We start from the raw sequence: 14,728 nt of genomic DNA, 5'->3' as shown, positions 1-14,728 counted from the left end.
TCTAACTCTTTGTGTGTGTGTGTGTGTGTGTGTGTGTGTGTGCACAGACTGGAATGTGGATAGGTTTGTGATCTATACAGAAGTGTGACTGCGGGTGAGCAGGTGGAATCCTTGTTCTCTTTGAGGTGGGAGTACTGTTGCATGGCACCATATGAGGACCGATGGCCAAAACTATGACTAATCCTGTTACCCTGGATACGCCTCTTCCCTCACCAAGACTTGCCCTCAACCCTTGACTACTTTTCCAGAGAGAGTGAGAGAGACAGAGAGAGTGAGAGAGAGGGTGAGTTGATAGAATGGTGCTTTGAGAAGTCAACTACTACCCCCTACTGGACACTTGATAATCAAGAACTACAACTAGGCCTACACCTGCTTTCTGATGTGTTCAAAACTCACCACAAAAGGCCTCATATTTCCTGCAAAATGAAACACTGAAAGTTAATCATTCAACATATTATGAACACATCTCAAAAGCAAGCATTTGCCTGAACACTTTCACACTTCTATCATAACATTGGGTTTTTAAATATATCATGTTTGTACTCAGTGTTGTTCTAAACATCTGTTCTGTATTTCAGGAATTGTTTGTATATTGCCATACAAGACTGAAATCTGCAGAGGGAAGTTGAAATAGAGAAAGAAGTATTTTAAAAAAAAAAGGGAAGCTTGTAGGCCTAGCCTACGTAGACATGAAGGACACAACAAGAACAGGGTTTCCACTACTGCGCAGAAATATTGCACATAATAAAGATAGGCTAAATGTAACATATAGCCTACAATATTAGTAAATGGGCTACTGAAATGCTAAAAATTCCATTGCTTAAATGCATGTCAGTAAAACAGTAGCCTATAATGCCGTGTGGTCTATTTGGGTGTTGTAGCCTACATTAATAGCTAATAAGACTAATGCATTTTGGTATGACTCAAGTTCACAAAATCCTGCTCTCAAAAAACACCCTAGCGTCAGAAATTGCAGTTTTGTTTATGAGTTTCTTGCAGTTGCAGTTCATATAGGGACACAAGACCTTACATTAAAATGTTCTGCGGCAAATTTCGAACTTTACGGTACAAGTTTACGTAAAGGATGTGACGTCAGGTGAATAAGTTCTGCTTATTTTTCTGGGAATGTAGTTTAAATAACTTTATTCTGCATTAGGCAGGTACCAAGTAAGACTACATTCTCCACAGTGTACTGCTCGATGTTTTCTGAACAACCGGTGTGTGGAATGAGCGCAGTTTCTTTTACTGTCTATGAGTGGGTCTGCCACTGTAATATATATGCCCATGAGTTTACCGGAGGAATGAATTTTATTTTAAACAAACTTAATTATTGAGGCAACATACCAGTGAGTCCTTCATGTTGAGTAAGGAGTGACGGAGCTACATTAAGTCCCGTTTTCCTGTCGTCAAGATGTGTTATTGTGTTAACCTACATTAAGCTATCCTATAGCCATAAGTTTAGCTAGCTCTCTTGTGAAACGTTAACTGTTACTGCTACATGCGTTTAGTGAACCAATGGCTCTACTGACTTATATCATACCATTTAGTGTGAGTTTTACATGTAGAAAGTTAGGTTACATAACTTTAGCGGCTTCCATGATAATCTGTATCATATACACTGGATGGGTGCGTGCGTGCCAGTGTTAAACTACGCCGTCCGTCAGTACTTTAATGTTTTTATTGAGCATACCTTTTTTTAACGCTGTCATTCATTCACAGGACCCTGCCACAATCTCACGCCTGTTTCAGTAGGCTACTCCTCCCATTTCAGTAGCCCTACTTGTTCCCAACCTGAGGAAAGACACGCATTTTAGCAATGAGGACTGCCTGGACTCGAGTAGTTGGCCTTGGGTCGGTGGCGCTCGGTTCGTTGTTCTGGTCTCAGAACAAGTCCGAGGCCACTTCCGAGAGCCAAGCTAAGAATGTGGACTCCTCGCAGTTGGAGCTCAAACTAGTCCAAGTCCTATTCCGACATGGCGCCAGAACACCGCTGAAATCGATCCCTGACGTTTTAGAGGTGAGCATCGCAATCATTTTTTCCAAGTGGAATGTTGATGAATAGATTGATTTCCTGTGTCAATGTCCTGACCGAGCATGATCTACGAAAACTGAAAAACGCAATCTGTTGCCCTGTGGTAGCCTACTGTACTCACACTGCGATGATGATGTTGTATGGTTCTGCCATAGGTGCAATGGATACCGAACTTGCTGGAGGTTCCCCCCCACACCCAAATCAACTACGTGGTGACAGACCTTGAAGGAGGACCAAGACCTCCTGCACCTGTGGAAGACAGCTACAGAGCCAATACACTGAGCGTGAGTATGGGATGTGTATTATTTTAGGTGTGCCAGGTCATACTCTGGATATTTTAGGTGTGCCAGGTCATTGCTGTATGGCTGTGACTGCCGATGGTGTTTGATTTTTAAAGCTGAAACGTGTGCTTGTACTTGTGCTTCTTCTGTTCACATGCACATCAGGGATAAGGATTATGTAAGAGATCAGATGAGGATTTTCTTAAACGGACAGAATGAGGTTTTACTCTGAAGTAATAGGCTTGCCCTCTCGCAATATTGCACCATCTCCCAGTCAACGCTGCCATAAAACTACATCACATTTTTTTTTATTACATTTCTAACTTTGCTTCCACAATAATAATACAACAAAGTGCCGTTTTCTGTGTAATGTTTCGACCTAATCAGTTTCAGCCCATTCTATGTTCTATCAAGCCTCTGTGTGTCCTATAGAAAGTCATTGTGTCTGTCTCTGTCTGTGTGCATTGTGTCAACTCAGGGTGGAACTTACCCTGGTCAGCTGACCACTATTGGCATGCAGCAACTCTATGAGCTGGGCAAAAGGCTGAGGATGAGATATATCCAGGAAGTGCCCTTCCTGACCCCCTCCTTCAGTCCTGCTGAAGTCTAGTGAGTGCACTGCACACGCCGTGTTAAGATACTACTGTACATTTATCACACTTACTACTGTACATTTATCACACTTACCCATGTCAAGTAATGGGGCTTTTCCCTCTGCTTGGGATCAGCTGAACTCGACTCGACTCGACTTGCTTTTTTTGGTTTTCCGTTAGCAGAAACTGGTACCTGGCACTATTTTTGGTATCACCTCCATTGAGGTCCCAAGCGAGCTGAGGTGATACCGAAAGGTGACCTTAATGACTTTACAATTGTTTTCCTCAGTGTTGCTATGGCAATCAGCTACTGTAGCTTATATTATGGTACTTTGTTGCAGTATAAAACAAATGTGGCCCCAGCCGTGGCGCAACTGGCTGGGGCACCTGCACCGCACGCCGGTGACCCGGGTTCGATTCCCGCCCCGTGGTCCTTTCCGGATCCCACCCCGACTCTCTCACCCATTCACTTCCTGTCTCTCTCTACTGTCCTGTCAAAATTAAAGGCACAAAAGCCCAAAAAATATACTTAAAAAAAAAAAAAACAAATGTGCGGTACCAGAATCGAGTAGAGCTTATACTATGCAATGGAAAAGCCCCATAAGACAGACAGTGTTGTGTCAGTGAGCTGGTTAGCTCGCTGTTTTGGTTGAAATATAAAGCACACGGACACCGCTGTCCTGGTAAATAGTCATTGTGTCCACCGCATTTCTGTGTGTGTACTCTTTTTACAGTGTGCGCTCCACCAACATTGTTCGGACCATTGAGTCAGCCAAGTGCCTGGTGGCGGGTCTGTTCCAACAGAAGCAGGCAGGTAAGGGCATTGTGTCTGTGTGTCTGTGTGTCTGTGTGTCTGTGTGTCTGTGTCTGTGTCTGTCTGTCTGTCTGTATGTCCATCAGTGTGGGTGTGTGAAAAGCTACGACCTATGTCGAACAAGATAAGAACTTTCCCCACCCTCATATCTTTCACTTTCACTTCTCCGTCACTCACTCTTGTTCCGTTTGATTTGCAGATATTGTTCCAATATTAACGACGGAGGCTGAGCAGGAGATCCTGTACCCAAACTACCATGGCTGCAAGCTGCTGAAAATGCTGAGCGGGTGGGTGGGTGTGTGTGTATGTGTGTGAGCAAGACCACGGTGCTGCCCCACGGACGGCCACTTATGGCTCATGTGAAATGCCCGTTCTGGAATGTTCCATGTTCGGGAAACATTCTACTCTGGAATGTTCCATACCATCTGATCTGTGTGTGTCAGCAAGGCTTGACACACACTGTCCTCTCTCTCTCTGTGCCTATAACCAAATAATCTGATAAAACCAAATTGAGTGATTGAGTGAGGACAGGGAAGTCATTTGCTGATGTTCTACCGTAGTGGCAGGCCAGATAAGGTGATGGGTGTACTCTGAATGTGCCTGGTTTCTGATTGTTACTGCTGTGTGTCTGTGTGTGTGTCTGTCTGTCTGTGTGTGTGTCTGTGTGTGTGTCTGTGTGTGTCTGTGTGTCTGTGTGTGTGTGTGTGGCCGTGTGTCTGTGTGTCTGTGTGTCTGTGTGTGTGTGTGGCCTATAGTCACCGCTGGGCAGAATCGTCCACACTGCCAGACATTGCAGATGACCTGCACAAAATCCAAAGTGAGCTTGGAATCCCCTCCCATCAACAGGTTGACTTCATCCTAATCAGAGACGACATGGTGGCTCGTGAGGTGATTTTTCTCTGTACCACTCTACACAGCACCACATAGTAGTATACATACCAGCCATATCACACATGTTTATTGTTCTAATAACTAACAGTAGATTACTGTGTCATCATAACAGTAGCAGTCCATTTCCTGTGTTTCCACTATCCTGTGCTAGTCGGTGTTTTGAGTAGAAAGTGTTTTGAGGGGAAATCTTAATCTAATTGGAGGATGGCTGATCAGATGTGTCTAAATGTATCTGTTGAAGGTGTATCAGATGATCTGAGCTTGTAAATAATTTGTGTGTGTGTGTGTGTGTAGACACATGGCTTGGCCTGCCCCTCTGAGTTGGCCAGTTGGAAGGCTATAGTAGAGCGCAGAGCCGTGGACATGATCTACCACATCTATGAACCAAGCAAGAGGTGAGCTGCATCAACTCAATAGGGCAAATTAATATATACTATGAATGTTAAATAAATGAGAGCATGAGTGCTGTCAACACACACACACACACACACACACACACACACACACACACACACACACACACACACACACACACACACACGCACACACACACAAACACCAAGCAAGAGGTGAGCTACATCAACTCCAGGCGTCTGAAAGGGAAACATTACAGTGTGAAAAAAACAACAACATATACAATACAGTTTTCACATCGCACTCAAGGTAAAACATATAGACACGTCCAGTGATGGTGTGCACTTCTTCCTGGTTGGTTTATAACGGTAGGGAGAACCTGCAGCTCTGCGTGGGACCACTGCTGGACACTATGTTGACCAAAATGGAGGAGAAATCCAAGGGTACCTCCTCTGAGCCCAACAGGTGAGTCTCCTCTCGTCCCCCTTCTCGTCACTGCGCTGCCTTAATGCCTCTGGTCCTACTGAAATAGTTAGAACAAGCTAACAGTGGGCCCTCGTTTTAGTTGTTTAGGTTTGAAGCTAGGAACACGGCTTGAGACTTGAGAATACCAGACTTGTGTTTTAAGGGCTGTGAGAATATGAGCGGTGGGATCTGAAAACAAACACTGTTTTTTAAGTGCCCATGGGTGTTGCACTCAAAGTTATTTCACTGAAGGATCAAGTGTAATGAGGAAAAACAACCCTTTTTCTCACTGCCGAGAGCTTTGCCACAGTCCAAGATAATAATCCGGTGTTGCCTGACAACAGTTGATCATCACCTATTGGTGGAGCGCAGTGGCTCATTTGACCAATCAGCCTTCAAAATGTGTCTTTTATTGAGCCATTCCTCCAGGTAGAGGGGCAGACTTGAGGCTGCCCAGACAAGAGCAGTACCATGCCACAAGTGACATGCAGGCCACAGGCATCACCACAGGGTGGCAGAAATTCCCCATTTCTATTTTCCCCCACCTCTGTCGCCTGCATCATCACCCCTAGAGAGGATGTAACATGTTAATGAGAAATGACCTTGCAGGGTTGTTTTTCAATTGGAGTTTGGATTGAAAGAGGATTCATGGGATAATCAACAGTTAATGCGTTCAAGAAAAATGTTGGCATGAGACATATTCCTTACAGTGAAGGAAGTATTGAATGGATTAAAACACTGAATTTATAGATCTGTGTATTGATGTGTGTGTGTGTGTGTGTGTGTGTGTGTGTGTGTGTGTCTGTGTGGTGTGACAGGAAGCTTTTCCTGTATTCTGTCCATGACACCACACTGATGCCATGTCTGATGGCCCTCGGAATCTTTGACATGAAATGGCCGCCTTACGCCGCCGACATCACTCTGGAGCTGCATGAACATCGCACCACCAAAGAGGCCTTCGTCAAGGTGTCCTACCTGGGCCAGGTAACTGAAATGCCATAGCCATACCACCCCAAGCCTTACAGTAATTTCCTGTGTATTAGCCGCATTGTGTATAAACCGCAGCACAGTGGTTTATGCAAGTTAAAAAAAACAAAACCACATTAATACCATATTAACTGCTCCTGTGTATTAACCTCATAGCTGAAGAAATGTTGCAAAATCAATGTATAAGCTGCGGATAATAGTAATAGGAAATTACAGTAACGAGAGGCTTGTTGTTAATGGAACAGTTCCATGGACATGACAAGCTTCAAATTAGTCATTGGAAGATCACATTAGGCCTGTTCTTTAATGTACATAATAGTGACCTTGAAATATAAAACCCCTAACTGTCTGTTTATTTGCTGGGTAATACAGTGATACGAATGCACTTTTATTGGAGTTTCTTCTTTTGTGGCTGTTAGCACATAGCGTTAGCGTTAGTCACGATCCTCATGGCTGGTGTTGGTTAAGTCTGCCTCTTGACCCTCAGGACCAGCAGATCCCAGGCTGCAGCGGAGTGATCTGCCCGCTGTCCGAGTTCCAGCAGGCCCTGGCCGCGTACACGCTGCCCCTCGACAGCTACAAGCAGCTCTGCAACAATACGGAGGGGGTACCCTCTAAACCATGATCATCACATCACACTCTCTCTCTGCTGTCCTCAATACTCCGTTCTTCATCAGGGTTTACTTGACACACTTAAGTTTTGTTTCGTTTTTTTTTTTTGTTTACCTGAAAAGAACTCTTTCTTTAAGATTCAACTTGGGTCATCTTAACATCATGCATTGATATTACCCCCCCTGCCCCCCATCCCATTTACTTTGTTAACCATGTGACCAGTTCTGGCTTCATCCAGTTTTGGACCAAAACAAAAAGCACTATTTTGGCCATTTCTGGACAGTCTCTTGAATCAGCGTGGCCAAAATGCACCCCCTACCGCCATCTGCTAACACTGTGGCATTAAGGAGTCTCGCTAACTCAATTAGCTTCTGAATCTGGGAGGGAAAAAATGCAGTCGATCATGCAGATCCACCTCAAACAGCTTTCTGTTAGAATTATGTATAGAACATAAATCATGACGTGTACCTCATTCTACCCACTAGAGGTAACCGAAGCACCAATGCCACGCACATGCTTATAAACTGGTCCATTTGGGCCGGGCATTCATATTAAGACTTAATCCACTGCAACACTCTTGAATGTTCCACTGCACTAGAGTTGACAGGGTGACTCAGAGAAACTGCTACAGCAGCCAGTAGCAATAGTACACCAGTACACATTTAATGGTGATTTCCACTCCAGTGATGAGGGATGAATATCCTTAAAAACGTATGCAGTATGCAGCTGAATGGACTACCTATCTTACCTCAGCACTTGTGAACCACTGCTTTTGTTAAAAGTAAGTCTTTTGGTGGAGCTTTAACAATATTTACTTATTGAATACAGGCAAAACTGAAATGCCATGTAGTGTAGCATTTCAGTCAACAAAATATGGTTTGGCTTTCGTTACTTTCCATTTTCGACCATCATACTACAGGCATTTTCCTCAGGGGAATGTGTGTGCAGTTTGTTTTATGTCTGCTTAAGACAGTGTGTGAGCTATTGCAAACAAGCATGATTTACAAATATGTCCCTTTTTATAGGGAGTATTTTACTTGAGTTATCGTATGAGTGGAAAATATATATGTTTGTGATGACATGGGTGCCTTCATTTTAGATAGCATGTGAACCCACATTATCTTAAGAGTGTATGTGTTTGTCTCCTTAGGAGATATTTGTTTTTGAGTTTGAATCATCAATTATGCAATGGACAAATAAACCAACAAAAGCTTATGGTTTGCATTTCTTTTTCTGAAAGAAAACACACTAAGAACACCCATATCACTGTTTTGGGATCTCTTCCCAAACATTTTCAAAGAGAAACTATGAAGCGTGGCTGTCAAAAAAGTAGTCTACAAGACGCACAACCAGTGCATCTTTGCTCAAGATCTGAAGGGTTTCTCTCTGAATAGGAATACAGTAGAAGACAGCTGTCTATCAATAAACCAGATGCTCTATCTCTGGACACGTCCAGAGTTCTGAGATCAGCAGAAAAAAAAAGAAAGAAAAAAAAAATCACCCCTGAAAACGTTAGCCTTCCCCAACTGCCAACTTTTTTATGTGTGTAGAGGACATTGATGGGAGGGGCTGGATGTCCATGATGGCCAAGTGTGATGGAAGTTTGCAATGAGTGAGTACTAATGTTTCACACAGGCCCCTTTTGCCAGTTCCAGAAGATGATCATTTTTAAGTGTCTACTGGCCCTGTGTTGTGGTGATGCAATCTGTGTGGCATTGATTTGAAAAACAAACCACAAATTGGCATTAAAGAAATTCAACTGACCATAGAAATGGACTGTTCTTGATATAAACTGAAACCCTTCTTCCTTGTGAAACTGGGCTCACAAACATACCGTGTGCATTTGCCAACACAGCCATAACAAATTCAACGAATCTGAGGTGCTTTGTAAATATACACCACTCCGAGGCTGGCAAATGTGGTGAAATTACATCAGTTACGAGACCCCCTTTAATTTATGGACACGTGGCCAAGTTTTTAAGCCACTCCAGAGACTGGTTTGGATCTTGCCTCATTAATGTAAAAGCCAGACACTGTTCAGTGTCCACTTCAGTGGGCCAAGAGGTACTAAATCTGCTCCACCAAATAATACCCAGCTTTTTTTTAACCCAGAAGAAACACTAAGCTGTCATTAATGCTCTTCAAATCCTATAGTTCTTTACAGTCTCACCAACCAGTTAGTAGCTTAATCGCTTGCTTCAGCCTCCACCTTGCACCCAATGAATGAAAACGCTGCGTACCTTTATGGTTAATCCATGTTTGTGCTTTTTTTTAATAATACTATTATCTGTATGAGGTCATAGGTCGATTTCTTATACACTGGAGATACAAAGGAAATAAAAAAAACACAACAATAATACAAATAAAATTAAAATGGCCTGAGCCAACCCCAGGTAAACATATGGAGCGCCCAGGCCTGGCGATAAGCCCAGGACCTCCCTCTTATGTCACCGTGGAGCCCAGGACCTGGAGGAAGAGTCTCTGGTGAAATCCCTTAAACATGAGGACGGCACACACCCACGCACACGCACACACACACACACGCACTCACACACAAAGCAACAAATGCCATCTCCGATCAGCGAGATGTAAACAAAAAAATGCTGACAAAATGAAGTTCCTTTCAAGTCTTGATTGGTGGTGTCTTGGTTGGTATTTTTCTTACGTATTCAACCTTTACGATAAAAAAAATCCTTGTAAGGAGAACTTGTTTTGTTTTTTTTCTGTTTTTTTGTTTGTTTGTTGTTTTTTCCTTATTTGAAAAAGTTTCGTCTTCAATCTCTACCTCCTGATTCTTTATTTGATGACTTGAATTTATGTCAGTTTTTTTACGCCAAAGTTAAAATGTTCCAAGTCCGGACAAAACATTTTACAAAAACCTAAGCAGTTTTGCGCTAGTGAACGCTAGTCCTGTACATTCTGAAGTTTCCACGAACAAAAAGTAACAAAGACAAACAACAACCAAAAAAGGAAAAAAAAAACAATAAACTATTTTGCTTCCTGTATTCTCTCATGGCACTGATGGCGAACTTAGCCATCACTACGAGCACACAAAACGGTCACTTCCATGTCCAAGAATCAATGCTCTGCCCCACTTCTCAGGGCAGCAGATGCATTGTGGGTACCTCCATTTCCACTGTGCCAATTCCACTGTGACAGCCAAACGGATGTTTAATCGTGGTGGATTTTTATTTTTAAAACATCCCAACTGTTCATATCCTCCCCCTAAGCACTGATCAGTTAGCTAGGCCAGGTCTGGTCAGAACATCCCGGGACCAGGGTTGAAGCCCATGCCCATATCTGACCCCATGCCTCGAGGCCTCATCTGTGGAGACATCATCATAGTCTGCTGGGGGCCGCCCATGCCGTGTAAAGACATCATCATGTTCGGGGACCCCACGGGGCCTGGGTGGCTATACATGGGCCCCCTCTCTTTTCCCGGCATCATCCCCGGCCCTCCCATCATCCCCGGCTGCCCGGGCATTCCCGGTTGTCCTGGCGACATCATGCGGTGCTGAGGTCCCATCATGCCCTGATTCATGAAGCCGGGCGGCCGCATGGGGTTGTGTCCAGGGTTGCCCATGCCCATGTCCTGGGGCCCCATGTGACCGGGACCTGGCGGGCCACCCATGCCCTGCATCGGGATACCCATCCTGGGGTTACCCTCGCCCATCATCCCTTGCATCTGCTGGAAGACCTGAGGGCCAGAGGGGTGCTGGGGTTTACCAGGGCCTTCCCCACCTCCGCCGCCTCCACCCCCACGAGGGAAGTAGGACAGAGTCTGACTGGGCTTTTCCGAGGGGATAATGCGGGACAGGTCGAACTCTGGGATGCCAGTGGCCCCAGGACGGATGACTTCGTGCAGGTCGGCGTCGTTGAACACGCCAGGCATGCCGCCGAAGTTCTCAGGTCCTCCGTGTGGGTTTGGCTTACACATCCCTGGGTCTCCCCCATGGGGCATGTTCCCACCCATCCGGCCCATAGGTCCACCACCAGGCCCCTCACCTGGGAAGCCCATGCCATGGGGGAAGGGCCCCTGAGGCCCAGGGCCGTTGTGTGAAAAAGGGCCCTGGTGAGGTGGGGACTGCCCAGGCGGGAAACCCTGCCCTCGCTGTGGGAAGCCCATCCTCCCTTGTACCATCTGGTTGTTGACCATGCCAGGCTCAGGGCCTCCCGGCTGCATCATCATCCCATGAGGCATCATGCCACCTGGACCCATGGCACCAGGATGGGGGCCCATGTTGGGACCCATGGGGTTTGGTGAGGGCATCTGGTTGGGCATGCCGTGGGAGAGGGGCTGGGAGCCCATAGTGTTCATACCCATGGGGCTGAGAGCGGGCATGTGGCCGGCAGAACTGGGTACCATCATGCGCGGGTGGCCTTGGTGGTGGTTCGGAACCATTCCTGTAGGAGGCAGCAGAAGAAATGGAACAATTAAACTTGACTCATCAAAAACTTGTTCGTGTACATGGTTGGATTAGGTGATCAGCAATTAAGTCTCAGTAACGCGTAATGAATTTGTGAGTGCACCTGGCATGTTGTTGAGCGAAGGCAGGTTGGGCGACCGGGCAGGTGGTGAGTCGTCATCAGAGCTGGCCACAGTCTTAATGGCGTCGTGGTAGAGCGGGGTGGAGCTGGGCATGGCAAACTTGGACATGCGTGACATCATGATGGACAGAGGGTTCTGGGGGAGTGTTGGCTCTGGGGGAATGCCGTAGGGACTGTTGGACGGATGACTTCCTGGGTGGGACATCCCACCCGGGCCACCGGCCGTTGAGCTGGGGGGAGGACCTGAAGACGGGCCATTCCCACCTGTGTAAGGAGAAAACAGAGCGTGGAGTCACTTGGTCTTGTGAAATCTTACATACCGTAATTTCCCAACTATTAGCTGCAGCTTATACATTAATTTAGCTATATTTCTGCACAGGGGCAGTTATTAAGGTATTCATATGGTTTTGTTTCTTTTAACTAGCATAAAACACTGTCCTGCGGCTTATACTGTACACAATGTGGCTAGAACACAGGAAATTACTGTAGGTGCTGTCAATCAAAGCATACATGATTGATTCTGATAAAAAAAATGAATTTAACCGCTGCGTAGACAGATGATTGGCATAAATGAACTGTACATTTGTTTTGCGAAATACAGTAACTATTTACTAGTGCTACAATTGAAAGAGATTGCTGTTAGAGCCTGAAGCACCCGTAAATGGCGTGCTGTGTGTGCTTAATCTAACTAACATTTGATTGATCTGCCTGAATGTGACTAAAGACGCTAGTACCTTGGTCTACACTGCTCATCATGTTGGGCGAGGTCATACTCATGGGAGGCTTGTTGTTCTGGGGAATCCCTGGGCTCTGCATGGGAGGTTTCGGGGAGGACGCCCATCCTGGAGACGGGACTGGAAGCGAAGGAGACTTCATGTGGACAGGAGACGCCCCAGCAGACCCCATCATGGTAGGAGACTTGATGGACGCTGCTGCCGCTACAGCCGAAGCCGACGGTCCTGAGAGTATACCTGCCAGCTGGGAAGGGGTCTGTGGTGATTTGAGTGCTCCCGACGGAGAGCCAAGCATGGGAGACTGGACTTGCCTCATGGTGGGGGACTTCAGGGGATTGACCCCTGGGGAGTGTACCCCTTGTCCAGCCTGGATGCTGAGCTCAGGAGGCTTGCGCCCCATACCCCTCTGGTTGGGCATAGGGTTGGGCCCTGTACCTTGGCCCTGGTTAGGGGGCTGATTTTGCGGATGTGGAGGCATGTGGCTCAAACGGCCATGGTTATTTCCACCGTTGGGGCCGGGGTTGGATCGCTGGTCGGGGCCGAAGGGCATTTCTCCACCCCTTGGGCCTCGCATATTGCCAGGGCCCTGAGGCTGCGGACCTGGGTAGTGCCGGTTGGGACCCATGTTGAAGTCACCGGGCTGGTCGGGAAAAGGATGGCCTTGAAGCATCTTTTGCTGGGGCCCCATGTTGTCAGGTGGTGGGCCTCCTCTCCCCATCTTCATCAGCTCCTCTGGGCTCATACTCATGGCTGCCTCCCTCATCTTGGCCCCCATCATAGCTGCATTTGGGCCAGGGCCCATGACCCCTGGACCCATGCCGAATTCAGGGCCTGGACCCATCTCCCGACCCATCTCCCGCCCCAACCCCTTCATGTACTCCATTCTTGAAGCTGGGCTCATGGGTCCTGGGTCACCGGGCATACGTGGGAACATGCCTCCCTGGCCATTTGTGGGGTCCATTCCAGGTCTGGGATGTCCCATCATCCTGTCCATCATCATTCCTGGTGGCATTCCCATTCCAGGTTTCTCCACCATTCCCTGCTGGAACATGGCTTCCTGCACTGCCTGTGGGTTTGGGAACCTCTCGACCCTGCCCCCTGGTCCCCCAGGGCCCACGAACATGCCCTGTCCGGGTGGGAAACCTCGACCATCTCCCATTTTGGGCATGTCATCAGGCCAGTTCATGCCTGGCCGAGGCATGGGGTTTGGCCCTCCCTCCATGTCTGGGTTCATCATGCCAGGGAAGCCAGGCATCCGCTGCATGTGGGGTGGCATCCCACGAGGCCCCATGCCCATCTGATCAGGAAATGGCTCAGGCCCGCCAGGGCCCCACACTTCCCCGGGGTTCATCTGATAGGGCGGAGGAGGGGCACGCATCATGGCACCGCGTGGGCCGTGAAGAATCATGGGGTCCCCCATGGATCTGTGCATCTCCTGCTTGCGTTTCTTCTCCTCGTAGAACTCTTGCTGCAGCTTCAGCCACGCAAGCTGCTCTGGGTTCAAGTGATCCCCTTGTTCCCCCCCTGGACCCCCAGGGTGGGAGTTCATTGGTCCTCCAGGCGGCATCGGCCCCATGTCATCTGGAGAGAAGGGCATGTCGCGGGGACCTGGCGGCCCAAAGGGGGGTCCATCTGGACGACCTCCTGGTCCACCAGGTTTTCCCAGGCTCTGCGACTGAGCGATCATGGCCTGTAGAGGCCCCTGCTCTGGCTTTTTGGGTCCCCCTTCCATCATTCCAGGATGATTTGGGGGTTGGGGGCCCACCGGTGGGGTGTTCTGTCCCATGACGGCCATATCTTTGTCATCGGGAAATAGCATACGCTGGATATCTCGGAGGGTCTGCAAAGAGCGCTCGCGATGCTCCAGTTGCTCCTGAGACAGGCCCTCCGAGCTTGAGTTCTCACCCATGCCGGGCATCATGTCCGGGGGCAGAAGCTTCTGGTCTACCCCTTTAGAACCATCTACCGGTGGGAACCCTGCCTGGGCACCCGGGGAGCATGGGGTCTGGCTGCCAGGCGTTCGGTCGTGAGGTGTGGGATTACGAGGGCTGCTGCTTGGTAGGCTCTTATTGTCCATGCCTGTTGACGGAGCTCCATCTTGGGAGAGGCCAGCAGACTTGGGCCCCTGGCCTACTGAAGACTGGGACTGCTGGAAGGACTGCTGTGAGGATTTGGCGCCAGGCGGCAGGTTCTGGTCTTGGGGCCCGACTCCTGATCCTTGTGGAGGCTTCCCGTCATTCCGGAGGGGTCCCGTCTGATTATTCTAGAATTGAAAAAAAAACAAAGAACAGCAGGTGTGAAAAAAAACTAAACAAAAAAAATGGCTGATAAAATGAAGAGGAAGGAGTCTCATAAGAGAGAAGACAGGGGAGCATTGTGACTGCAATTAGCAATGCAGCATGAATGCCTGTGCATTA

At 47.6% G+C, this 14,728-nt stretch overlaps 2 protein-coding genes across 9 annotated transcripts in view; one reads left to right on the top strand and one right to left on the bottom strand.

The window, feature by feature from the left end:
* The first annotated feature begins 1,221 nt into the window (after positions 1-1,221).
* On the top strand, positions 1,222-8,244 carry acp6 (acid phosphatase 6, lysophosphatidic). 2 transcript variants are annotated; one of them, XM_062534703.1, is made up of 11 exons: positions 1,222-1,346; positions 1,720-2,017; positions 2,188-2,316; positions 2,792-2,922; positions 3,641-3,720; positions 3,920-4,007; positions 4,476-4,608; positions 4,906-5,006; positions 5,338-5,430; positions 6,249-6,414; positions 6,905-8,244. In XM_062534703.1, the coding sequence occupies exons 2-11, from the start codon at positions 1,817-1,819 to the stop codon at positions 7,040-7,042; spliced, it is 1,260 nt and encodes a 419-aa protein (XP_062390687.1). In that variant the 5' UTR covers positions 1,222-1,346; positions 1,720-1,816; the 3' UTR covers positions 7,043-8,244. The 2 variants fall into 2 exon arrangements, with proteins under 2 accessions (XP_062390687.1, XP_062390688.1); XM_062534704.1 differs by having other exon boundaries at positions 1,231-1,364.
* A 1,026-nt stretch (positions 8,245-9,270) lies between these two features.
* The window catches only part of bcl9 (BCL9 transcription coactivator), a 33,118-nt gene continuing 27,660 nt past the window's right edge, over positions 9,271-14,728 (bottom strand). For all 7 annotated transcript variants that reach the window (XM_062534698.1, XM_062534700.1, XM_062534697.1 and 4 more), the window contains 3 exons: positions 12,312-14,574; positions 11,560-11,841; positions 9,271-11,433 (listed from right to left, as the gene is read on the bottom strand). In XM_062534698.1, coding sequence (XP_062390682.1) covers positions 10,289-11,433; positions 11,560-11,841; positions 12,312-14,574 — 3,690 coding nt within the window. In that variant the 3' untranslated portion in view covers positions 9,271-10,288. The remainder of the gene's footprint in view (positions 11,434-11,559; positions 11,842-12,311; positions 14,575-14,728) is intronic.

This window comes from Sardina pilchardus, chromosome 4 (genome assembly GCF_963854185.1).
Source record: "Sardina pilchardus chromosome 4, fSarPil1.1, whole genome shotgun sequence".
NCBI lineage: Eukaryota > Metazoa > Chordata > Actinopteri > Clupeiformes > Clupeidae > Sardina > Sardina pilchardus.
This window is presented reverse-complemented; position numbering and strand designations above follow the sequence as displayed.

Excerpts from the sequence above, each read along its gene's own strand:
- acp6 (XM_062534703.1), top strand. The coding sequence starts at position 1,817 with ATGAGGACTGCCTGGACTCGAGTAGTTGGCCTTGGGTCGGTGGCGCTC. Across the intron at positions 2,317-2,791 it reads ACAGAGCCAATACACTGAGC|GGTGGAACTTACCCTGGTCA; the intron begins GTGAGTATGGGA and ends GTGTCAACTCAG. Across the intron at positions 2,923-3,640 it reads TTCAGTCCTGCTGAAGTCTA|TGTGCGCTCCACCAACATTG; the intron begins GTGAGTGCACTG and ends CTCTTTTTACAG.